Source organism: Trachemys scripta, chromosome 2 (genome assembly GCF_013100865.1).
Source record: "Trachemys scripta elegans isolate TJP31775 chromosome 2, CAS_Tse_1.0, whole genome shotgun sequence".
Lineage (NCBI taxonomy): Eukaryota > Metazoa > Chordata > Testudines > Emydidae > Trachemys > Trachemys scripta.
The window spans coordinates 280,995,279-281,019,378 of NC_048299.1; the positions used below are offsets into that span (position 1 = coordinate 280,995,279).

The following is a 24,100-nucleotide window of genomic DNA, read 5'->3' on the forward strand; positions in this document are numbered from 1 at the left end:
TAGAAAAAGGGGGGGGGGGGGGGGGGGGGGGGGGGGGGGGGGGGGGGGGGGAATTTTCCTGCCCTGCCCCCCAATGCTTTGGTACAGGGATGTGAAATTTGACAGGGGTCACCCTGGCATCATGGATGTGCCTTTTGCCAGCTCCATGAAAATCTGCCCAAACTTGGCCCAGGGATAAGAAAAAATCAGTTTGCACATGCTCAGTAGAGATCTGTTCAGCGGCTAAATTCTCCGAAGACACTATTTGCCCTGAGCATGCTCCAGCCCAGAGCTGTAGGACTTCCCTTGGAATTGCGCCTCTCACCTACCAGGGCTGCTGTGGGTCCAGATACAGGGAGACTTGTGCTCTCAGCGCCCCCTGCTGGTGATCAGCAATGTGATTTGAACACACAGGGATGAAGGGGGAGGGACGGGGTAAGCCTGCAGGAGTACACGTGAGCACTGCTCGCTCCAGAGCCTGGGACTGAACCCAGGAACCCGAAGTCTCCCCATTTCTCTGCCGTCTGCAGATAGTTAAGAAAGCCACTGGCAAAGCACATCATCCCCTGTAGTTACTAATCCACAGAGGATAACAGCATACTACTGCTACCAGTTACTCCATCAGTGCAGGTTGTGGAATAATCCTATGTGAGGACAGAACTAAAGCCTGTAGGATAATGCACAGGCACAAGGGAGCTGAATTACATTTGCAGCAGCGGATGCCATCCTGACCACTCGACTTTTGCAACCTACACGCCTGCAGCGTCATTGACGTGGTATTACAAGCGTGGGGCAAAGCCTTCGGAACACTGTGGCCATCTGGCCACAAGCGCCCTGGAGGACTGGATGCCCCTCGGCAGCTGTAAATGGATCCAGGGCCCTTCATTTCTAGTTCACCACCTCTGTGCAAGCCAGGTCAGCCATGCCTTGGGTCAAGCTGGGACCTGTAGCTTCCACAGGGCACCGACCTTATAGAGACAGTCCCTGCAGTGTGCTCCATTTTATTGGCATTAAATGCAGCCCCCGGCTCCTGGCCTGGTGCCAACCCAGCCGTGTGCTGGGCAGACGGTGGGCGCGCCGCTCTGGGGCACGCCGAGCAGGTGCACACACTTGCAGCCAGGCTCCCGGCTGGGGAAGTTCATTGAGTCCCTGCTCGCCTGGGGAGCACTTTGCTCTGCTCCCTGCAGGAGAAGGCGGAGGAGCCGGATGCTATTACAGGAGGGACTGACTACAGCCACGCCAGCAGAATGGTATTTTTAGTAGCTACTTATATTTTAGTGTCAAGTCACAGTAGGTTATTGTCTGTCTGAAGGGCGACCTGTCCATGACCTCTCCCTGGGGTTTGGCACAGGCCTGAGCATAGGAACGGGCGCTTGCCAAGTTGCTGTACTGCCGAAGATTAGGCAGCAGGTAGAGAAAGCCGAAGAGTTCGTGCAGGCAGTTCAGGTCACGTGACAGTCAGCTGGGCTCCTCGGCCTACAATGGGCTGGGAGGCAAATTCCAGGGCGGCCTCTCAGACAGGAAAGGGGTTTTAAAACAGCCACTTCCCACTGCAGGTGTATCTGGAAACGCCTCCCTCTCCCAGCAACTGAGCTCTCCCATGCTGCAGTGGCTGGGAACAGCACAACTGGCTGCATCAGAGGAGAGGTCTGTTCTCCCCCGACTCGGACAAGTCCAACCACAGGCCTCGAGAGGGCCAGACACTGTGCTAAGGTGTGGCCGTCCAGATTCCCATGATAAGCATCCCCGGCTGTCAATGGAGGTATCCATTAGCTAACAGACTAGCGCAGGAATCACCAGGAACCAGTCAAGACCCAAGTCTGAGGGCATCTCCCTGGGGTGTGCTGGCCTTTCCTGTGCCCAGCCTCTCTCGGCTAGCACCTGACCGAGCCCAGGGAACTTGGGTCTTCCCAGGAGGCTGCAGCCTGTGCTCCAGAATCTGGGCTCATGTTTTAAGTTAAGAAACTTTCAAAAAATGTGAGTCAAATCAATCCGTGCCTGCCCGAGTCTCTGCGAAGAGCCAGAGACAATAGTGGGGGGGGGGGGGGGGGAAGAGTGTCTTAACCGCCCCATTCTTCTCCCTAGGGTGTCAGCAATCCGGCTTCAGAGCCGACGGTGCTGATCCAAACACATCCCAGAGGGGTGGGGCAGTGCTGTCCGAAGAGCTGCACCCTGCTAGTTGCATGCATGGGTGGAGCTTGGGAGAGCAAGGGGACTTCCCCGATTTGGCAGTACTCCTGCCCCTCCCCCAACACCTGCACAGAGCACAGGTCAGGTACCGCCCGGGGCAGCAGGCAGAAGTCCCTGGGCTCTAGCCGAGAGCCAAGCAGGCCAGGTCCCTCAAAGCCCTGGGCTCCTTTCCCGTCAGCACCCAGCTGCACTGGGGATGCAGCAGTGCACCGGGCGCTCTCACCTTGTCCGGTGACCCAGCGGCGATGTTGCCCAGCCCCCGGAGAGCCAGCATGCGCACCAACGTACAGGGGTCCTTCTGTCGGCCCGTCATGTTATCCATCATGGACTCCAGCAGGATCAGGTCGCTCACCACGCTGCTGTTCAGAAGCTGGAATGGACAGAACGCCTTGGTGTGAGGCAATGCCAGTCTCCACGGCGATCTTCCCCGGCCAGGCCACATCGGGGCAGGACGCGTCCAGTGCTTAGACGCTCCTGTCCCTACGCAGTGTAAAACGGACTCCTGAGCGGCCAGAGAGCCTCGCTCTGTAACCAGTAACCCCAGAGACGCTCCCCAGCCATACCACCTTGCACAGCTGAACTCCTCTCCAGGGAGCTCTAATCCTTGCCCTGGCTGGCTGGCGTAGGTGGGTGCCCCAGGCCAGTAGCCCTGCTATAGCCCCTTAGCCCAGTGGAGAAGAGCTGCCCTCGAGCAGTGGAGAAGAGCTGCCCTATTGCCGCCGGCTGGCGGATCTGGGGCACACCCACACATGAGGGGGCCAAGGGGCCAGCTAGCCTAGGGGCGACAGGAAAGGCTCCCCAGCAGAGCTGCATGGTATCACACACACCTTTACTCACAGCAGGCAGCAACCCGGCCTTGGTTCTCCCCGCCCCTCTGCCCAAAGCAGCCAGTGACTTCTCCCCAGAGAGAAGGCAGAGGTTACACGGACCCGCCCACAGGAGGGCAGCGAAGGGCTTTGAGCTCCTTAGACGGGCGGAGTACCACCGTCCCCCGGGGCAGCCCTAGCTCCTCCCTGGACAAGGAAGGGTCCTGGGATGAGACCCTGCACAAGGGTGCCTGCAAATGCCTCTTGCTCCCTTATGCGTCCCCGGGGCTGGAAACCAAAGCGAGACAAATTCGAGCGGGAAAAGGGACAAGTTGAGGTGAGGGCAATTAGCCACTGAACAACTTACCAAAGGATCTGGGGGCTCCTTGGCCATTGGGAGCCTTTAAAAAGCTGTTAGCTCAGCAAGTTCTTGTGGGCTTGAGCCAGGAAATAGTGGGCAAAAGGCCCAGGTGTGTGTGCAAAGCGTCAGGCTAGAGGACAAGGATCCCTTCTGGTTTAAAGCCAATGAATGTCTGGAACCAGGTATTAGCAGCTACTGTCCCAGCTCTTCACTGAAGAAGAGGGGCTGGAGAGTGGAGCTGAACTGAGAGCACTGCACACAGCACCCCTCGCCGGGGAGGTCAGCGAGCGGGAAGTCCCAGGAAACCTAGCGAAATGGAGATCACAGGGCTGTTCTCCTAGTGGGCTCCAGGCCCACACCCTCCAGTTGAGAGCGATGCTGCACACACGAGAGGAACCCACTCCAAGGAGCGGCTAGACACCCCGCAATAGAGACCCTGGGGACCTCTGGGGGAGTGTGCGCCAAGAGGAAGCGCCACCCTGCCCATCAGCTCATAGAAGATACAGGCCAGTGGTGGCGGCCGCCCTGTGACATGGAACTCGGGGGACAGTTCGAGTCGCATTCCAGGGCCAGAAGGGATCAGCAGTCCGGCCTCCTGTGTAACAGGTCACAGAACTGCCCTAAAACCTTCCTAGAGCCGAGCTTTGCAAGGACTTGACAATGGCCGGTGACGGAGAATCCACCCCCGCCCTGGGGAAACTGGTCCAATGGTTAATTGCCCTCGTGGTTAAGAGTCTCGGCCCGGTTTCCAATCTGAATTTGTCTGGCTTGAACTTCCAGCCACCGGACCGTGTCAGGCCTCTCGGCTAGATTGAAAAGCCCATTATCAAAAGTGTGTTCCCCACCTAGGTACTTACAGACTGTGATCCTGTCACCCCTTAACCTGCACCTTGCTCAGCTAAACAGATCGAGCTCCTGGAGTCTCTCACTGTACGGCAGGTTTTCTAACCCTTTACTCAGTCTGGGGCCTCTTCTCGGACCCCTCCCCACAACTGGGCACTGTATCCCCGCAGTGCCCAATACACAGGTAACAGACTAGGGAGGCAGAGCAGAGACGTTCACACACCTTTGAACCCAAGCCCCCAGGGGGTTGTATAGTGATCTATGGACCTAACCCAATCACAACGGCTGGCCAAGGAGACCCCAGGCAGCAGCCTTGGGGGGGGGGGGGGGGGACGGACACTGACTGCATCCCTGGCTTGAGCCGCAGCCACAGTGATGGCAGACGACTCTGCCCAGGGAGAGGGGCTGCTCTCGGCCAGCCTTGCAGAGGCCTCAGGGAAAGCGTCGGTCCCTGCACCACGATCAGGCCTGGGGGGCCCTGGGGGCTCAGGGGAAGCCTTAGTTTGTGCTGCAGCTTGGGCCAGCCAGGCCACTGACTCCAGCACCTACCCCCACTCCCTGAAGCCAGCTGGGGCAATTCAGCCACTGAAGCTTTGGGACCCAGCCCCAGGTTGGTGGCCAGGTGGATTCCCCTCCCCCACTCGTCGCCCGGCTGGATACCGGCCAGGCAAGCGAACTTTTGGAGGGCGGACTAGCTCCCTTGGGCTTTAGCAGCCATTTTGCTGGGTCGGATCCGTGGAGCGTTCAGTAGATCCAGGCAGAGCACTGGTCCTCGCTCACAGCCCCCCGGTCCTTCTGTGACCGACTGCCCCAAACCAACCTTGCGGCTTTGAGAGGAGGCGAGGCCAGAGCCACCACACGCCCCTTGGCCCTTCCAGGGTGCTTGTTCCACTGCCCCTTCGGCCTCGGGGAGGAGGTGCTACACAACCCCCTCCCCTAGCACTGCTGGGTCGGGGGGGACACCAGCCGGCCTTCGCACTTCAAGAGGGGCAGGGAAGGGAGAGAGCCAGCGGCAGATGCCCAGGCAGCTCTACCACGCCCGGCTCCGCACCATGCCCCAGCTGCTTGGAGGCCAGCCGACACGCCTCTCCATTGCCGCTTGGTCATCTCGGCCCCTGGCAAGGGAAGGACGGCAGCTCTCACCTCATCAGCTTTCCGAGGGGGAGAGACGCAGGCGGCGGCTTCCTTCCCCGCAAGCTCCAGGGTGAGGCAAAACTGCTATTTTAAACCCTGCAAGGCCCGAGAGCCAACCGCACTCGAAAGCTGAAGCAGATTGTGGGCCAGCAGCCAAGAGCAGGGCCTGCAGCCCCCCCCGCCAAGCCGAAAATAAAAACAGGGCCCTAAGCCCAGGCTGCTCCAGCCGCCGAGCATTTCAAAGGTGGTTTAGGAGCAGGGTTCCAGCTGTGCTGTCGGCAGGCAGCGCTGCTCTGGGGAGCAGAGACCAGGGCAGCAGCCCAGCGTTTGCACTACAGTCTGCTGGCCTCGCAGCAGGAACGGGCCTGACTCACCTCATTCTTCACGGCGGTATGTAAGGAAGGGGAAGGTTGGGGCTTGCTGGCGCGTGGCCCCGACGTGGTAAGAGCGGGACTCCCACGAGCACGTCTACGCCGTTCCCAGAGGGGCAGGGGAGCTGAAGGGGACTGCTCCGCTGCGCCAGCCTGCTGAGAACCCCTCCCGCCAATGCCAAGGAGCCGAGGGGACGGCCCGGCCCCGCTCACCTCAGCGACGAAGGCCGTGGTGGTGATCCTCTGGCTGTCATACACGCTGTTGAGCATCGGGAAGAGATTCTTCGCAATCAAAGGGAGCTTTGGGCCGGCGTGTTTAGCCATCGCTCTGGAAGAGACACACCCCGTTACACGGCAGGGGGCATTTGCCTTCCTAACTCAGTAGCACAAGGCTCGGCTCCACTGCCGACGTAACCCCTTAGCTCTCCCCAGGCCAGCGTTAAGGGCGCCGTAGCCAGTCTGAGCCATTGGAACAGCTGGTTCTAGTCAGTCTAAGCAGGCATCCACGATAGCCGGGCCTGGGCAACGGGAGCCACCCCTGGCAGCGGCCCAGCCGAAAGGCCTCCAAGCTCAGGCACATCCCACCTTCAGTGGCGCCCAACCCTGACACGGCAGCTCTGATGGGGAGATTACAGCCACAGGTCTCCTGGCCTCCTCCGGAGCCACTTGCTTCTTCCTAACCCAGCCCTCAGATTCAAAGCACAGGAGACATCTAAGCTGTGACCCGTGTCCTCTGTCAGTGCAGAGATCCCTCGTGCTGGCCCTTGTCTGGGTCCCCTGAACCCGCCTCCCCTGCCCTCCGCCACCACTCTCCAATCCAGACCAAGCGAGCTGCCGAGAGTCCGGCTCCCCTGCTCCACTGCATTCGGGTCAAGGGCCTGTCCTTGCCTTCCAGGCACGAGTAGCTTTGATCTTGGCATTCCCCATCTCGCCCCTTTGGGCGCTGCCACCATTAGCCATGTGAACCCCAGCGCTCAGCCTGCAGCGCCCTCCCTCCTCTGGGCCGGCTGCCCACAAGGGTAGCCAGCTGGCACTGGGAGCGGGGAAGCTGCAGGTCACTTCACAAGCCAGGAGCCCAGTGCTACCAAGCCCTGGCCCTGATGCACTGTCCCACCATTGCCCCCCATTGGAGCTCGGCGGCTGCAGTCGCCCTTTGTCCCAACCGCCCCCTGCACATCCAGCCAACAGGCTCCGTGGGGCTTGGCACAGCCCACGCTGAAGTAGGCATCGCTCCTGTGCCCGGAGCGCCACACGGGCCGCCCACGCCTGCCCCAGCCTGGCCATTCGCCCGCGGCTGGACACTGGAAGGGGTACAGAAATACGTGGTCGGGCTGCTAATGCTGCCCAGTGCACTAATGGAAAAGGCTCCGATCTTTCAGGTCAGCTTTCGATACGTCACCATGCAGGGCCGAGACCTGTCCACCCCAGTCAGCCACTCCTCGCGCATGGCCCCATGCGGGCCGGGGGGAGGATTTCGCTCCAGATCTAAAGGACTAACGTGGGTCCCAAAGCACGGAGATGTGCGGTGCCACGGCACCCTTCCCAGCCCCCCCTTGGTCCTGCTTAGCTCCCCGTTTCCCGGGGGCTGCCCTGCTCCAGCAGATCCCACGCAGCCCGTGCACTCTGCTGCTGATCCCAGCCTGCCTGAAGAACTCCTCTTACCTTGCAAGCAACGCAATGCCATCGTGGTGCCTCTCAGGGCTTTTCATCAGCTCCCAGCCTCCCGCACTGCCCACGGACTTCACCACCTCGTCACTGCCCCCTTGGGTCAGCATGGCGCTCAGGGCTTCCACCGCACAGCTGGACGGACAGAGAGAGACAGATTCTGCATGCGACTTGTTTGTATTGCAGCGAACAGGAGCAGCTGCTGGGGGGGAGCGCTGGCCATTGCACCCCGCCGTGCAGGACCGCATCTTGCACAGTGGCGCATGGGGTTACTCAGCGGCGCGAGGGTACCTGAGGACTGAATGAGTTATGAGGGGGCTTTAGCTGGAGTGAGACAAACCCATAACTCACGGCTACTTCCATTTCCACCAGGACATTTGCCATTGAAGTGATCCAAGACAACAGACTGAAAAGTGAAGAAGTCCAGAGCTACTATAAGAAGGGGGTTGGGTTTTTTCGCATTAGTATTTTATTGGTAGGGATTATTTTGCTGCAAGCAGAGAGCAACATATGGGAAACATACGTTATCCTGTCAGAACAAAACAAATATTAGTAATGGCTAAATCTTAGGCTTCCATACAAGAAAGAGGAATGTGTTTACCACACAGGTAAAGAAAACAAAATCCCTTAGAAAGAACAGCTCAGAGTCAGGGACTTTTAACCCAAGACCATTGTGCTCATGCTATTAACTTTGCCAGTAGCCCTACGACGAAGCTGTGGTGAAGGAGGTTCCACAGTTTTGGAGGGACTGGATGCAGCCCTTTCTAGGTGCAGAAATACTGCGTGTGCGCAGAATTCCTGAGCAAGGAAAGTTCCTTCTGCTGTTGTAAATGCACTCGCCATGTTCTGCAGCAAAAGTTGTGTAACCGCAAAAAACCCCCAAAAGATCCTGGCTCTCCTTAGTGACAGTATATAATCTTTTCTCCAGCGTTGTCCAGAATCCAGACTAATGATGGAAAATATAGAATGAACCATTGTACACATGGAAATTAAATGGATACACATGACTGCTAAAGAAAGAAATATTTCTTCAGCAGTTTTGCCTTGTATTTATTTGTGTCCTTTTATCTAGCTCTCCCACTCCCTCCTGGAGGGGACGCACAGAGGGCGCGTTAACAACAAGCTAGATAAAGGGAAAAACCTCTGCACGCAGAATGCACTAAACCAATGGCAGCTGCTGGGTTAGCCACTTTGAGACATCCCCTTTTATGGGCAAACGCTTGATCCCCCACCTGGGGCAGCTGCCGCACGGGCTCCCAGGAAGGGGGAGTAAGGAAGCATGAAGGAGACTAGCTAAACAATGGATGCAGCTGCTCCTCGCGGAGATGCCCCTCCCCACCCCGAGAGGGTTTCTGCTCCACAGGTGCACGACAGACCGTGCTGCTTGTTGCCGGCACCTTCCCACTTCTTGCAGGAGCCCTGATGGACTAGCCATGTCCTCCCCAAACACAGGGAGGCATGGATGAGCCGCAGCGGGTTCCAAGTAGTCTGTACAGACCGGAGCAGCTAGGAACAAGAACCAAACCAGTCCCGGACATCTGCCATAGGCCGGAATTCCCCAAACAGCATGTTTTAACTGGCTACTGGCACAAGCCTACCTCGTTTGGCAATCCTGGCTCCATTTTGGACTCCATGTCTAATCCGGCCCATCACACGCTGCTGTTCTCTACTTTTTCCATCACGAAGGTTTTTCCTACAGAACTAGTTTGCATCAACTTTAGGGACTGAATTCTGGGGGTAAAATGCTCTTTAGAGCCTTACAACTGTCAGCAATAACCTCATTCATTCACAGACTCCAAAACCAAGGGGACCACTATGAGCATCCAGTCTGACCTCCTGTCTAGCATGGGCCAGAGACACCCCCAAATCATTCCTACAGCAGCTTTCAGAGAAACAGCCAGCCTGGATTCACAAATGGTCAGTGACGGTGAATCCACCTCACCCCATGTTAGATTAACCATTGGACTCATTACCCTCATTCCCAGTCCGAACTGGTCTAGCTTCGGCTTCCAGCCATTCGATCCTGCCCGACCTCTCTGCTAGATCGAAGAGCCCATTGTCAATAGTTGTTCCTCAGGTCGGTACTTCCACAATGATCAAGTCCACCCTGACCCTTCTCTTGGGCAGCGTGCATGGATGGAGCTCCAGCACCAAGACAGGGCTTCTCTGAACCCTCTCTAATTTTTTAGCATCTTTCAATGGGGAGAGTCTCCTAGGAGAGGCTCATTTAATCATTTCCCTACCACTGCAGGAGCCTTGAGCACCGGGGCACCCCAGGGCCTCATTCTCCACCTGGAGCCCGGAACAGTCCAATCTCCTGGGGCCGCAATGATTTCTGTGGCTGGATGGTAGCCTGAGCTCAGACAATGATCTAATGGTCCCTTCTGACCTTAAACTCACTCTAAATCCATCTCCTGTATTTGGGGTCATGGATCTATCAGGCATTCGTCTCTAGGTAGGGTGAAGGGACCCTTTGTTTGGCATGCGCAGGTGCTGGGCAGGAGACCACCACTAACTTCAGACAACAGCACTGCACAGGACACCACCACCACCACCACGCTTCCAGCAGCGAATGATCGCACCAAGCTCGGGACATGAGACCCCTTGAATTCTAGGGTGACCCAAGCTGCTCCCGTCTTAGTCGCTGTACTACATGACTGCATCCAGAGACAGACACTGCTCAGATCCATCACCAGCTTCAGCTCCTTGCAGCCGAAGCCTCCAGAAAATTGGTTTCAGAAAATGCACGTTACAATATATGCAAGTAATTCCCATGTCGTCTCTTTCACGACGGCTGAAAATGGAAGAATGCGAGAGCAGGTGATGTAGCATCCTAGGTTACTTGGGATACCAGCTTCACATACACAGAACAGCTCTTCCAGTTCAGCATCTCAGGCAGATCATTCACCAGCTACCCACAGCTTGGATGGCAAAGCCCTTTGACTGGGGCAATTTATCCAGTCACCCAGCTCTGAGGGGTTGAATAAGGAGAAAAGAAGGCACCTCAGGTGGTTTGAACAAAGTCACCATATTTACATGTTCTGTATATTCCACTCAGTCCTGAATCCCAAGTGTTTCACGGCAGTGTTCTTCAGAGTTGGTCTGCAGTATCCCGTCTTAGCTACACCAGTCATATGCCAAATGCTGAATTGCCTTTGGAAGGGTCAATGTCTGCGCATCCTGCAAACGGCTAGAGTACCAAGAGCACCTCTCTCTCCACCCCGCTGTCGGGGGACCGGGAACCTTTCTCTGAGCAGGAACTCGGAGCTACAGAAGCCTCTGAACTTTTCCAGTTGCATTCAGTATAAGCAGCACCCTGGGCCCAGGAGAACCCAGGGGAGGGGTTTTTTAAAGTAGTGATTTTCTTGGGGCACAAGGAAATTAGCACAAAAAAAAAAAACAAACAAACAAGCAAGAGGCTAGCCAGCCTAGTAACGGAAGGTGCTGTCCCACCACCCAAAGCCACGCCCAGCTTTCTGGCCATTCCAGACAAGGGTTCCAGCAGCGGGTTACACAGGCTAGTTTGCACACAGACGGAATGCTGCATGTTAGGGACTGCGCGGATCTCGGTTTAGAAACACAAAGCGTTTCCCATTCCACGCTAGGAAGGAGTGTAGATCCACTTCTCCGTAAGCTGCCAGCCCAGCCCAGCGGGGCTGTGTATCCAGTTAACAAGGGAGCTGCTTTCCCCACTCAGTTTTTGGTTGTCAAAGGCCGCACAGGGAGGAAGCCTGTGACAGCTGGCAAGTCTGACTTTGGGACTGGTGAGATTTGACCAGTGCCTCAGAGGCACTGCCTGAACTGGGAGAGGGTTTTTGCTCCTCATGGTGCCCGGGGGGGGGAGGGAGGGGGGGACACGACAGACGGCTGGTCAGACAGGAGTGTCTAGGAACGGCACTCTTCCTGGATGGGGGACCTTCAGCTGTAGAGCTGGCCACACCGTAGCATAACCCTGGAGGGCCAGTAAGCGTTCCTGGCTGCATCACAAGAGGTATGGGGAGGGCTGTGGTTCCAGGTGACTAGCTGGGAAGCCAAGCAGCTGCACTGTGGCCAGACTCGTGGGGGGGAGGGATAGCTCAGAGGTTTGAGCATTGGCCTGCTAAACCCAGGGTTGAGAGTTCAATCCTTGAAGGGGCCATTTAGGGATCTGGGGCAAAAAATTGGTCCTGCTAGTGAAGGCAGGGGGCTGGACTCATATGACCTTTCAAGGTCTCTTCCAGTTCTAGGAGATAGGTATATCTCCATATATTATACCTAACAGCCATACCCTGATCAGAATGCTGATCATGAGAGATCCTGGTACATTTAATTTAGTGTTTTTCTGCATCAGTCTCCAAATAACTCAGTCCCCGACAGTGGCTACTCAAGTGAATGGGTTCCATGGTGGAGCCCAGGCAAGGACCTGCCCAATGAACTAGGCGAAGGAGACCCTGTTCTGTAGCTGTAGACTGACCAGGCCATAAGCCACAGGGGCACGACCCCTCGGATGAACAGTTAAGAATGCAGCCCCAGCCCACACGGACAAGCCTTTGCTATTAAGGTGCTCGCTGGCCCTACAGAAAGCAGATGGCAGGTAAGTGTGCACAGAAGGGTCTCAGCTCAAGAATCCCCCTAGCCTTGTAACAGGGATGGTTAAACTGAAGCAAGACACGAAGTGAGACACAGCAATAGCTTCAAAAGGCAGCTGGTTAAAGTCAATCATTCACTAGGTTTGCTTTTTCCACCGTGTCCTATAGCCACTTCCTGCCTTCCCATCTCTTCCAGGGCCTTTTCCTGCCAAGCTATCGTATTCACCTTGACCAGCTCTTTGGCACTGAAATATCAGCAAGACTTGGAATTCAAAACGTGTACAGGAAATTATGGATATTGCAACCAGCTCCTGGGAGCAGCCTGGAATTTCACATCTCTGCATTTTTTCCTGTACCTGGGACAAAAGCGATTTCCCCCACATCAATCAGCAACGACTTCAGACGTAGAGCCAAAGTTCACCTGTTTGCCCCCAATGCAGTAAGAGCAGAACCCAAGCCCAGGGACTGGGAGGTTGTGCGGTCATCATCAATGGGCCAGGCAAGTCTGGATGTGGTTGGTAAGAGACCTTCCCCCACCCCCCAAACGTAGCCATTTGATCCACCGAGACTTCACAGAGCTTCCCGCCCCGCAGCCACGCTGTTGCTCTGGAGCAACGCCTGCAGAGTTCAGCGGGGACCGGAGAGACAGGAGAGCACTTGGCCTTGCCTAGGTCGCGTTTTTCGGTTGGTAGCCAAACCGCCGGATCAAGCCACCTTTTCGCTTGAGCAGAAAGGAAGCACTCAAGACAGTCTTCAGGGAGCTTTCATCACATGCCTGCTATTGACCTAATTAATCCTGTATCGGAATCATTTCCAATCCCGCCGTTCGCCTGCAGTCCCCACTCTGCCCCACGCCCTTCTGCTAGGCGCACATGGGGAACGTTTGCTAACAGAGTGGAGCAGCGCTCGTAAGTTCTGTTAGACCCTGGAATCGCCCCCCCAAGGGAAGCTATGTGTGCCTCACAGTCCACTCCTAAGCTACCTGAACCAGAGAGTGCCCCACCTCTGGGAGCTGTAATGCAATAGTGACCCAACTTCCACCTCCAGCTCTGAAGAGTCCTAGGATACTTCAGGGACTCCCGATCCCTTTTGCAGCCAGCATGTTGCAGGGAAGATCAATCAATCAGTTCCCACTCAATAGAACTGAGTCTTCTTGCAACCTGCCACAATCTCCAAGAGCAATCCTGGAGCGGTCTGGCCTTTGCTCTGCCTGACAAGAGATCAGAGGGGCCAGTGCCTGTACTGCTAAAAGGAGGCGCTTGGGAGGAAGCATTTTAACGCTTGATCCAATCTGTGGCCAGTGGCACTCCCAGACAGGACAGCAGCAGTCCCGCTGGATTTGGATTCTTGCCCAACTGCTCAGACTCAGTTTTTTGGAGGAAGATCTGTAGTTTCTGGCTCCTGCATCTCCCTCCCTGGGAGGCAACCAATTGCTCCAAGTTCCTTTAAGTGTTCCTCATGTTCTGGTGGTCTGGGGTCTGGCGGAGATCTCACTGTGCATCTTTTCCAGAAGTCATTAAGGAGGAGGAAGAGCCAGTTGAGAGAACAGACAGTTCTGGGTGCACACGGCCAAAGCCACAAAGAGTGCAAGTGACTTATGGCCTGGTGAGAATCTCTGTCAGGGTTCACGAATAGGGTGGCTGTCGAGGCTCCCGCGAGCAGACCCCTCCCCGAGCTGGGCTGGAGAGTGGAGGATGCAGCCAGGAGGGGGAAACAGCAGCCGTGTGGAGCAAGCTCAACTTTAGCTTGAGCCAATGAGCAGATTTTTTTTTTTGAATTTTGTTTGAACATGTGGTCTAAATAAAATACTAATCAGAGAGCAGCTCTGCTAGCCAGAGTAACAACCTGTTTCCATTCATTACAACTGGGGGCTGGAAAAGCTACCAGAGGAATTAGTGGCAGCTTTCCAAGCTGAACACAGGGCCTATCAGGCTTTGTCAGATCCAGTTTGCGTCACTTTAAAGTCTGTCATAGGCAGCCACTAACTCAGCCTCTGGCCCCCCTCCCCCCGCAGACGGAGCCCAGCTTTTCCTTGCAACCATCTCAGCACAAACTGATGAATGGAGCTTGAAGCACCTAAAGGGGCTACAAGTCCCAGTTCGGGGTCCATGCAGCCTCCCCCATGCAAGTCTGATTTCCCTGAGTAACAGGCCACAGAGCCACGGTAAAGTCTGCAACCCACGCCCACCCCCGGCCAAGGGGACTCAGGCTTCCCCTTGACTGATGGAAGTGGGGCAGGAAGTGCAGCGTGTGCCCCACAGGCACATAGCGTCGATGCAAAGGAGGGTTTTTCCCAGTCAGACTTTTTTTTGCAGGTTTTGCTGTAGCCGTCCTGGGCCTGTGACCACCTCCAGGGACTGCAACAGATCCTGGAGTCAAGGCAACCCCGGTTAAAGCGGAGGTGTGGAATTTGGGAAGAAGGGGCACGTTTACAGCCTGGTTCGCTGGCGTGTTCCCCAGGCGGTTTTGGAAGGTGGGTGCCCCACAGCAGTGAGCGGTCAGGGTGCAGCAGCAGGACGTTGCATTGCTTTGCTGCCACTGGGTGCATCAGACAAAGCCTCAAGGTTGTTTGAAGAGACTGAATTCAGACAGGTTTGTGGGCACGGCTGACTAGCGGGAGGGCTGAGAGCTGGGCAGGGAGACTGGAATTCACCCAAGAAACGCTGGCAGAGACCTAAACCTGCAGCCTCCAGCATGCTAGTCAAACCAGCGCCATCTATTGGTACCAATAGAGAACTGCTTATTGCCTTTCCCCATGCAATGAAAGGAGCGCTGCTTCAGATACAAAGAGCTGGAGTTGTGTTTCCTTCACGCCAGTAGGTGAGGGGGCGCTGGGCACAGCACCCCTGGCTCAGTGCCCTCTAACGTGGGCATTGCCCAGTGTCTGCCTGGGGACCCGCCAGTCGCATCGGCTCCCAGTGCCGAAGAGGAGAGTTTACAGAACTCCCCCTGCTCAGGGGAGGGGGGTTTGCAAGCATGTTGTGCTCGTGCAGGTCTTTCACACAGCAACAAGGGAGAGGAAAGCTCTCAATGGGGAAGGGAGGTTTAAGAGCCCAGACCCGGAGCAGGGATTTGGGAGCAGGGGCAGAATCCGAAGTTACCTGAACTCCTTTTGAACACGGCCGGCCCTTCGTGCTGACTGTGACCCCGCAGAGGTGAGATCAGAAAGATGGCTTTGTCCCTCGAACCCTAGACACAAGCCAGCAGCACTTCCTGACTGGAGCTGGCCAGTAGCCAACGGGAACGCCAGGACGGACGAGGCTTTGCAGTGAGGCACGTGGTGCCGGGCGTAGTTACACCATCCCTCAGTTTGCAGAGCCGCATGCAGCCGCCCCAGGATCACAGGCGGCAGGGCGCAGGGCTGGGCTGTCCTCTCACACGCACGCTCAGACACAGCATGGCAGCAGTGATACCAGCAGGAACCTACTACGGGAGTTTGAGGCCACTGCAGGTTTGACTGTGGCCAGCACCGCTGTGCTCAGCCACCACATCCCACTGCCCACGGTCCAGTTCTGGGGGAACGGACTAGCCCCCAGGGCATGCTGGGCTTCCTGCTGGCAGTCACAAGCCATGCAGGAAGCTGGTGGATGAGGAAGAGTGCCCAGGCCGGGATTGGCAGTCTGTATTGGTGCCAGAGCACGGAGGACCCAAACCATGCGGCATTTTCCAGGCAACACGATCAGTCCACAAAATGGCTCAAGTTTGATACGCTCAGGAGCAGCCGTAGTGTCATGTGCCCTGAACTCCCAGAAACCGGCTTGCCAGTCAGCAAGAACCACCTCACACTGCAGCCGGACTGGCTGTGGCCTGACGGATCACCCTACCAGAGGATGCCCCCCTTTGGACGTGTTCGCTCCCAGCCGTCAAGCACTCGACTGCCCTGGAGGAGGAATCGATGCGTTGGATCTACATTGGTTATTGACCGAGACGTTTGACAAAGAACTCAGGACTGCCCATGTTAGAGGAGGAACGCTGTCCACTGAAATCCAAATTAAGGGCTTGTCCACACGTGCAATTGCTGGAATAGCAATTCGCTTTAAATTCATGTCCTGCCTTATTCCAAAATAGCTGCCGTGTGCGGATGAGCCCTGAGGAACACGAATGCATTAGGCTTTCCCCAGGTTCCCAAACTGCCAGAATATTTCATTTACAAACACTGCAAACAGAAGACACTTGCAAGCCACCTACCCATCAGTGGCCACAAGGGCAGCATCTCCAATATTATAACTACAGCATTGCTGGTAGCTAGTCAAAGCCATAGCCCCCTTTGGGCTTTACGGACAATGAAACCAAGTGTCACTGTGCAACATGGAAGCAGAGACAAAGGTGTGGAACCCAAGCGAGAACTGGGGAGCTCTGGTGGTGGAGGAATCAGTCAAGCTTGAAGGGAACTAGCCATACAATTAACTCACTCAGAGGGGCCACAAACCGTGACCAGACTGAACGGAGGGATCCAGATGAACTGGAGTATGAAGGGCCTGACGCTCAGTCACACAGGAACGCTCCTGTAAATGTACACGGGATGACCAAGAACCAAGGTTGGAGTACACAGATATCCCAAGCAGGAGCAACTCAACATCCTCTCACCACTCGTTTAGACACGAGACTGCCTGAAGACGTGGCTTAATGCTACTAGTGAGAACAGGTCTGGACAGGCCAGTCTCACCTCTGGGGCAGATGGAGAGTGTGGATGAAGATCTTGAAACGCCTGCTGTCAAAGCACCCGGAGCCGGTGGTGTGAGGAGAAGGTAGAGTCACCCACAAACTGCACTAGTGATCCCCGCCCTTTACTAAGTGGTGAGGGATAAAGCGCCTTAAAGAAGTCTCTGTTTGCAACGGTGGTATAATTTTCCCACCCATGAGCAACATAAGCCCAAAGAAAGATTCAGTCTCCAGCTGCCCGGTCCATGGGCGAAGGGTGTGCACACCAGACCTGTGCATGCACAAGCTGTTAGCTGCTTGAAGGCCGGTACCTCTAATGGCTCCAAAGACTTTTGTCCAGAGCAGCACACAAGTGTGTTCTCCATCCGAACCTACAGCCTGGGGCTGGGTTACCTGCAGGAAGCCTATTCTGTGCAGCGAACGTCTAACTTATTCTGCAAATACAACTAAGCCCTTTCCATTTGGAACTGTGGAGTTACAGATTATGCAGGGATCCAAGTATTACCGCTGGATAGAAATCTTGGCGAGAGAGAAGTTGTTTTAAGAGTAAGTGGATCATGTGGTTGAGGGCAAGGGAAGAAAACGCTTTAGGGGATGCCCAGTAAGACGAGAGGCAACGCTTGTGTGTACCTGACCATTGCTGCTGTCGCCGGAAGAGGCACTCGGACTGCTGACAGGGTGGTAGGTCACCCAATGACCAACCAAGGTTTTGGAAACTGGGCCTAGAAACGTGAGTTTGCAAGACAGCCATTACAATGCAATACTCGTCAGGCAGGAACATGCCACAGCGGAGAGACAGCCACTACCTCACTTCAGGGACAAGCAGCTTTATAGCTTTCCGTGGCACTCACCAGTCATACCCAAGTCACCCACCCACCCACACCCCTGGCCCCACTGAACGAGTGGGGAATGAGAGAGCAGTGAGGAGAGCAGCGCAAGAAGCCAGGTCAGTGTCCTCCCTCAAGGCCATCTTTCCCGTTGGCCTGAGGGGCTGCCAGAGCCCGTTGGCCTGGTGACTTGAGGAGACTAGAAAGGCTGAAGACACAGCTTGGAATATCGTCCATGCACGATGACTGCCCAAAGCAGGCGTTACCCGGTAACACAGGAAGGGATGGTCATCGGCAGGCTAAGGCCAGAGTCAGGAGCACTGTCTGCCAGCACTGTCACAGAGTGCCCCGGACCAGCGTCTGGGTGCTGGAGGCGATGGACGGTACCTAGAAGAGACAGGCCAGAGCTCTGCCACAGTGTTAGTCAAGTGACTTGGTCACTTTCCCAGCCTGACCCCCTCTCTGCAGGCTGGCAGCCAGTCTCGCTGGGGGACTGCACTGCCCTCTGCAGCAGCACGTTCGCAGCACACCCTGAGGGGAAATGGGGACTGCGACTCCCCGTTCCAGTGATCACAACGTGCCATCGGTTGGGTATGAAGGAGACGGAGCAGTTTGTACCCCAGTTACTCCCCAGTGCCCCTTTCTAAGAGGAGCGTGTGTGCACGGGCAGTTCGGCAGAGGGGGTGGCTGCACGGAGGACATGGGGAAGAGCTGCAGGGCTAGGTCAGGGGAGGCCATGCCCTGGAAGCAGCAGCAGTACAGAGCACGGCTACCTCAGCGGGTGGGGAACAACTTCACAAACACAAACGTGGCTGGAGATTTATCCAGTTCTGTGGAAACGTGAGCTCTATGCACAGCCTGGGACTCAGGCCTTCATCCTGAATCAGCTCCGGGCTGCGTGTGATTTGCCAGCCATCCCATTACACACAGGCAGCACGTGTGATGTTTGTGAACAACAATCAGTTCCACATGGCAGGTAAAACAGCTGCCGAAGCCCGTCACCGAGTCCCCCTCTGCTCTTTACCTGCAGGGGTCCAGGTTTCTGGGCCCTTGGCTCCGGCTGGCGCTCTTCCTCTCCTTGGACTGCAGGTTCTTTGGTAGCTGGACACCCACAGTGCAGCTGACTCGCAACAGGAGAGCCACAAACAAGTGCGGGTAGAGCCCCAGCACCGCTGCCCCAGACTCCGGAGCAGACATGATCTCATGCAGAGCACATGTGGCCTGAGAAGAGAGAAAGAGGATTAGGAAGGGCTGGGGCGGAAGCGAGAAATCGTCTACTCCCCACTAAGACCTGTTAACAATACTCGGTAGGTTAGCGACTAAGGCAAGGAGCGCTACAAATCCCCTCCTCCAATTCACAGACTAACAAGACCCCAGCAACCAGCCCATTGTTCAGCGGCCCAGGCCTGGCTTTGCCGTAGCCAGAGTTGGCAACAAAGCAGAAAAGCCACTATTCGAACAAAACCGTTTGATTTGAAACTTGCATGTTTCTAAATCGGGAAACAGGGTCTGAGATCGGCACCTGGCGAGGAGAGATCTCCTAGCTGGAGTTTTCAGGCAGGAAGAGCGCGTGCACGTCGCGCACACGGCTTGCATAGCCCTGCTCCGGCTGATTTAAAGAGCTGCAGTTACACGGCCCAGAACACACAGGGCTGTAGAAGAGGGAGGGAAGGAGTGTTTGCTTTCAGCATGACGGATTCTGTACCATCTGCACTTGGTTCAGAGGAGGAGGAGGAGATTTTCACAGCTGCTTTACTCCTTCGAAAGCTGCCAAGCCGGGATTAGGTTTTTGACGGATAAAACGCGAAGTGGTCTCCCTAGAGGATGAACACCTGAGAGCTTTTTTATGAGCCCGTGGATTAGCTCTAATAGGCATTACACAGTGATGCGTTATTTCCAGAATCCAGGCCTGGCCCAAACACCTGAGCCGAGGAAATGAACAAAGGAGGCCGGGGGGGTGGGGGGGGGGGGGGGGCGGGGGGGGGGGAGGTCGGAATGCCGTTTTTCCTTGGGGCTAGGAGCCCGGCTAGAGGAAAGCACGGCCCCNAGCTTTTTTATGAGCCCGTGGATTAGCTCTAATAGGCATTACACAGTGATGCGTTATTTCCAGAATCCAGGCCTGGCCCAAACACCTGAGCCGAGGAAATGAACAAAGGAGGCCGGGGGGGTGGGGGGGAGGGAGGGCGGAGGAGGAGGATGTCTGGAATGCCGTTTTCCCTGGGGGCTAGGAGCCCGGCTAGAGGAAAGCACGGCCCCTTTGGGCCGGGAGGGGGGGGGTGGCAAGGTGAGGGAAGCGGCAGGATACTTACAGCAAGAGGGAGGGGAGTGGCAATGCGCTCAGAGGTGCTCCCCAACAGGAAGGATTTGTTCTCTTTGTACGGCACATCCCGATTCACCTTGTCCAGGAGCAGCTCCAAGATCTGAGACGTGAGGGTTGGCTCCGTGGCCAGCGCCTTCCACATGGCACAGGTGTGACTAGGTTTGCACAAACAGGAGGGTTATTTTTGCACACGAGCTGCCCTGTTAGTTTGCTACGGGCTCCTAGCTCTGAGCAGCAGCAAGCCTGCGAGTGCCCGGCCCGATGCCAGACGTGGGTCTCCTCTCCTGGCCTGCAGTGCAGAAATAGAGCTAAGGCGCTAACTGCGACCTGGGGGCTTTCTGCCTGGCTCCATAGCCAGGCTCACAGCCTCGCTGGGACATCCAGATCCCGCCGGAGGAGTCCCCTAGCAGAGCTGGGCAGAGAGGAGCCTGTGAAGATCTCCATGGAGGGAGGGAATTGCTCCGTGCGACAACGGGGGTAGGACAGAGCCACAAGAGAAGAAAGGAGGGATGTCCAGGATCGACCTCAGGGGAAGTCTCTGGGCAGCCCAGTGGCTCCCACTGCACAGCCCCTCCAAAGGGAAAGGCTGGTGGCCCCCGGCTGCAGTTGGGATGAAACGCTCCCTCTGCATGGCACCCTAAGGTTGGCAAGGTGCATTACGGGGTTTTCCCCCTTCCTCAGGCCACGTTCAGCTGGCGGGGCCATTGCTTTCCCCATCACCGGAATCCCTATGGCTCTAGCACCCCGGCCCCAGCAGGGTCCCAACGGGAGCCACGTCCAGGGAGGGGCAGGGGGACAATCGAGGTGCGAGGGAAACCCCAGGGCCAGGGCTGGAGGCCTATACCAGAACAGGCTCGCTAATGCAGGCCGTGGCGCTAAAGCAATTCCAGGCCCTTTCTAAAGGCAACTCCCCGACAAGGGGACGTGCTGATCCCCGAGCCCAGGAAGGCCATTCCAGCAGGGTCCGATTACCAGGGGCAAGAGCCAGGAGATTAGCTGCAGCTTAAGTGAGAGCTGCTCCGAAGCCCACCTCCTCCGAGAGGGAGAGCACTGCAACGGCGCGAGCCGGGTACCTGTCAAAGGGCAGGGAGCTGCCCAGCAGGCTGGACACCACCGCCGTCCTGTGCTGGGAGGCCAGGATGTAAACCGTCTGCTGAGCGGCCTTCCTTAAGTGCTCCTCATCCACCTCCTGCAGCTTGCTGTGAATCAGAGCCATGATCACGGGCACCTGGAGGACGAGAGGCAGAAGAGGAGGATAAAAATATTGCTCAGGCAGGCAGGAGTGAAATCACACTTGGAGTTGCAGCTAGCAAGAGATGGTAAGAGTAACAAGAAGGGTTTCTTCAGGTATGTTAGCAACAAGAAGAAAGTCAAGGAAAGTGTGGGCCCCTTACTGAATGCGGGAGGCAACCTAGCGACAGAGGATGTGGAAAAAGCTAATGTACTCAATGCTTTTTTTGCCTCTGTCTTCACAAACAATGTCAGCTCCCAGACTGCTGGACTGGGCAGCACAGCATGGGGAGGAGGTGACCAGCGCTCTGTGGAGAAAGAAGTGGTTCAGGATTATTTAGAAAAGCTGGACGAGCACAAGTCCATGGGGCCAGTATGCCCTTGTTGCCAAGAAGGTCAACGGCATTTGGGGCTGTATAAGTAGGGGCATTGCCAGCAGATTGAAGGAGGTGATCGTTCCCCTTTATTCGACACTGGTGAGGCCTCATCTGGAGTACTGTGTCCAGTTTTGGGCCCCACCCTACAAGAAGGATGTGGAAAAATTGGAAAGAGTCAAGCGGAGGGCAACAAAAATGATTAGGGGCCAGGAGCATGTGATTTATGAGGTGAGGCTGAGGGAACTGGGGTGTTTAGTCTGCAGAAGAGAAGAATGAGGGGGGATTTGATAGCTGCTTTCAACTACCTGAAGGGGGTTCCAAAGAGGATGGATCTAGACTGTTCTCAGTGGTACCAGATGACAGAACAAGGAGCAATGGTCTCAAGTTGCAGTGAGGGGGTTTAGATTGGATATTAGGAAAAACTTTTTCCCTAGGAGGGTGGTGAAGCACTGGAATGGGTTCCCTAGGGAGGTGGTGGAATCTCCATCCTTAAAAACCTCCAAGGCCCGGCTTGACAAAGCCCTGGCTGGGATGATTTAGTTGGGGTTGGTCCTGCTTTGAGCAGGGGGTTGGACTAGATACCTCCTGAGGTCCCTTCCAGCCCTGATATTCTAGGGTTCAGGACAGACGAGCAGAGAGGAGCTGGGACGGGTTCCCAGCACACTGCCTGGTTCGCTGCTCAGACCCAGGGCAAGGGCCCAGCAGGGCAGTCCCTGCCCTCCAGGCAGGCTGCCAGCAATGGAGGCTGTAGCTTAGCCAGCTAGCACGGTAATAATGGAGATATCCCATCTCCTAGAACTGGAAGGGACCTTGAAAGGTCATCAAGTCCAGCCCCCTGCCTTCACTAGCAAGACCAAGTACTGATTTTGCCCCAGATCCCAAAGTAGCCCCCTCAAGGATTGAACTCACAACCCTGGGTTTAGCAGGCCAATGCTCAAACCACTGAGCTATCCCTCCCGCCAATGGTACATCTCACATCCTGCCACGCTGGGGGCCGGCAGTGATCTGGGGCAGGACCCTTCACCTTCTGGGGTCCTGAGGAAGGGGGAGAGGCAGTAGAGACCAATGTAAGCCAGCAGTCCTGTCTGCACGAGCCCCCCCAGCCCTGGTTTACTTCGCCGCGTCCAGCAGCAATTCTCTGGCCAGAAGGATGAGGGGGCTGCATCTGAAGCCCAGGAACATGATTTCCCAGGCATCCCAAGCACCCCCAGGCCTTGAGCAGCTCCCAGAGGGACAGGATGAAAGCTCGGCCCACTGCGTAGAGCCCAGTGCTCACCAACAGCCTGCCAGTGACGTACGCTAACCCCATCGACCCAGTCAAACGCCAAGCTCCTGGAAAGGCGCCTGCAGACCGAATGGCAGGAGCGAACCGCACAGCGCAGTCAAACAGGATGGTCATGCACAGAGCGGGCCAGACAACACACTCCAGACAGGAAGTGCAGAGCACTCTGTTCCCAGCTGTGCTCCGGTTTTGGCCCTGGACTCACAGGCTTAGCACCAGTTTGGATTTCAGAAGTCGGGCTGGACAGATCTGACCAAGAGGTGAACCACACAAACTGGAGCAGCCCCAAGCAGGATAGAGGCTAACAGGTAGAGAACAGGACTTTTGCAGCCGCTCTAGAGGCAGAGGAAAGCCCAAGAAGTGGAGAGGGAGAACTGCTTTTTCCAAGGGGGGAAAAAAGGCTTGACACAAAAGGTAGAAGAATCAGATGAAAAAAAAGCTTCACGTCCAGAATCTCTCACGCCCGTGAGCTTCCAGCCCTCCTGCCCAGGAAGGCGCCCAAGGATCTCACAGGGAGCCCCAGCCCTGGTAAAGCACTGGAGGCCAGAATGGCCAATAAACCCATGGAGCAGACCTGGCAGGTGGCAGCTTCCCTACACCCACCAGCAGGTGACTCCAGTTCCAGGCCTGCAGCTCCCGCTCCAGCGTCGCTCGGCCAGAAGGCTGGGGAGCATCAGCCTGAGGCCAGCCGAAGGGGTGGGTGGGGGAGGGAGACTAGGACGCGAAGCGACGCCCTGTGACTGAAGAGCAGCACAGGTGGGGCTGAGGCACAGACGTTCCTCTGCCTCGAGTTCTTTGCGGCCTTGTCCTGCTGCCACCGTATTTACAGCCTTCAGGGCAGGACCATGGCGCGTCACCCAGGAGCTCAGAACCTGCCCCTGACCGGGTGCCCCATTGTCCCAATACCCGCTGCATGAACATGCCGAGTTCCTGCCCTGCCAAGCATATTCCAGAACCTGACTGCACCCTTCGTCCGGCAGTAGCACCCAGACACCAAGCCCTTCCCCAGAGGGGGCTGCTCAAACTGGGGGGGGGGGGGGAGACCAATGCCCTGCTCAGATCCAGCAGCAGGGGAGAGCACAGCGCAGCAGAATCCCTCGAGAAGGGTCCTTTCGCCCTGGAGTCCAAAGCACAGGCTGGGAGAGACCCTAGGGCTTTACCTTTTCCAGTAACACCCCTCCACGCTCCTTCAGGATGGCGTTGATCATGACAGCCGCAGCTCGAGAGCAGTTCTGATCGGGATCCGCCAGCCCTTCAAACATCATGAGCAGAAGGCTCATCAGCTGGTCCGGTGGGAGGCGCTTCCCAATCACCTAGCAAAGGAGAAGGGAGGAAGAGGTTAGATTTAACATGCTGGGGATTCTACACCTTTACCCCAATGCACTTAAACAAAAGTCACTGAAATGCAGCTACATCTGGGGCGAGACCCAGCAACACTCTCAGCAGTGCTGCACAACTCACAGCTGGCAGACAGAACCGTACGCC

At 56.3% G+C, this 24,100-nt stretch overlaps 1 protein-coding gene across 1 annotated transcript in view; it reads right to left on the reverse strand.

Moving 5' to 3' along the window:
* Nucleotides 1–24,100, reverse strand: part of MROH1 (maestro heat like repeat family member 1) — a gene marked incomplete in the record, with an annotated part of 97,157 nt that overhangs the window by 11,850 nt on the left and 61,207 nt on the right. The window contains 7 exon segments of the mRNA XM_034763781.1: nt 2,393–2,539; nt 5,898–6,012; nt 7,347–7,484; nt 18,431–18,627; nt 19,716–19,881; nt 20,800–20,954; nt 23,776–23,928. Coding sequence (XP_034619672.1) covers nt 2,393–2,539; nt 5,898–6,012; nt 7,347–7,484; nt 18,431–18,627; nt 19,716–19,881; nt 20,800–20,954; nt 23,776–23,928 — 1,071 coding nt within the window.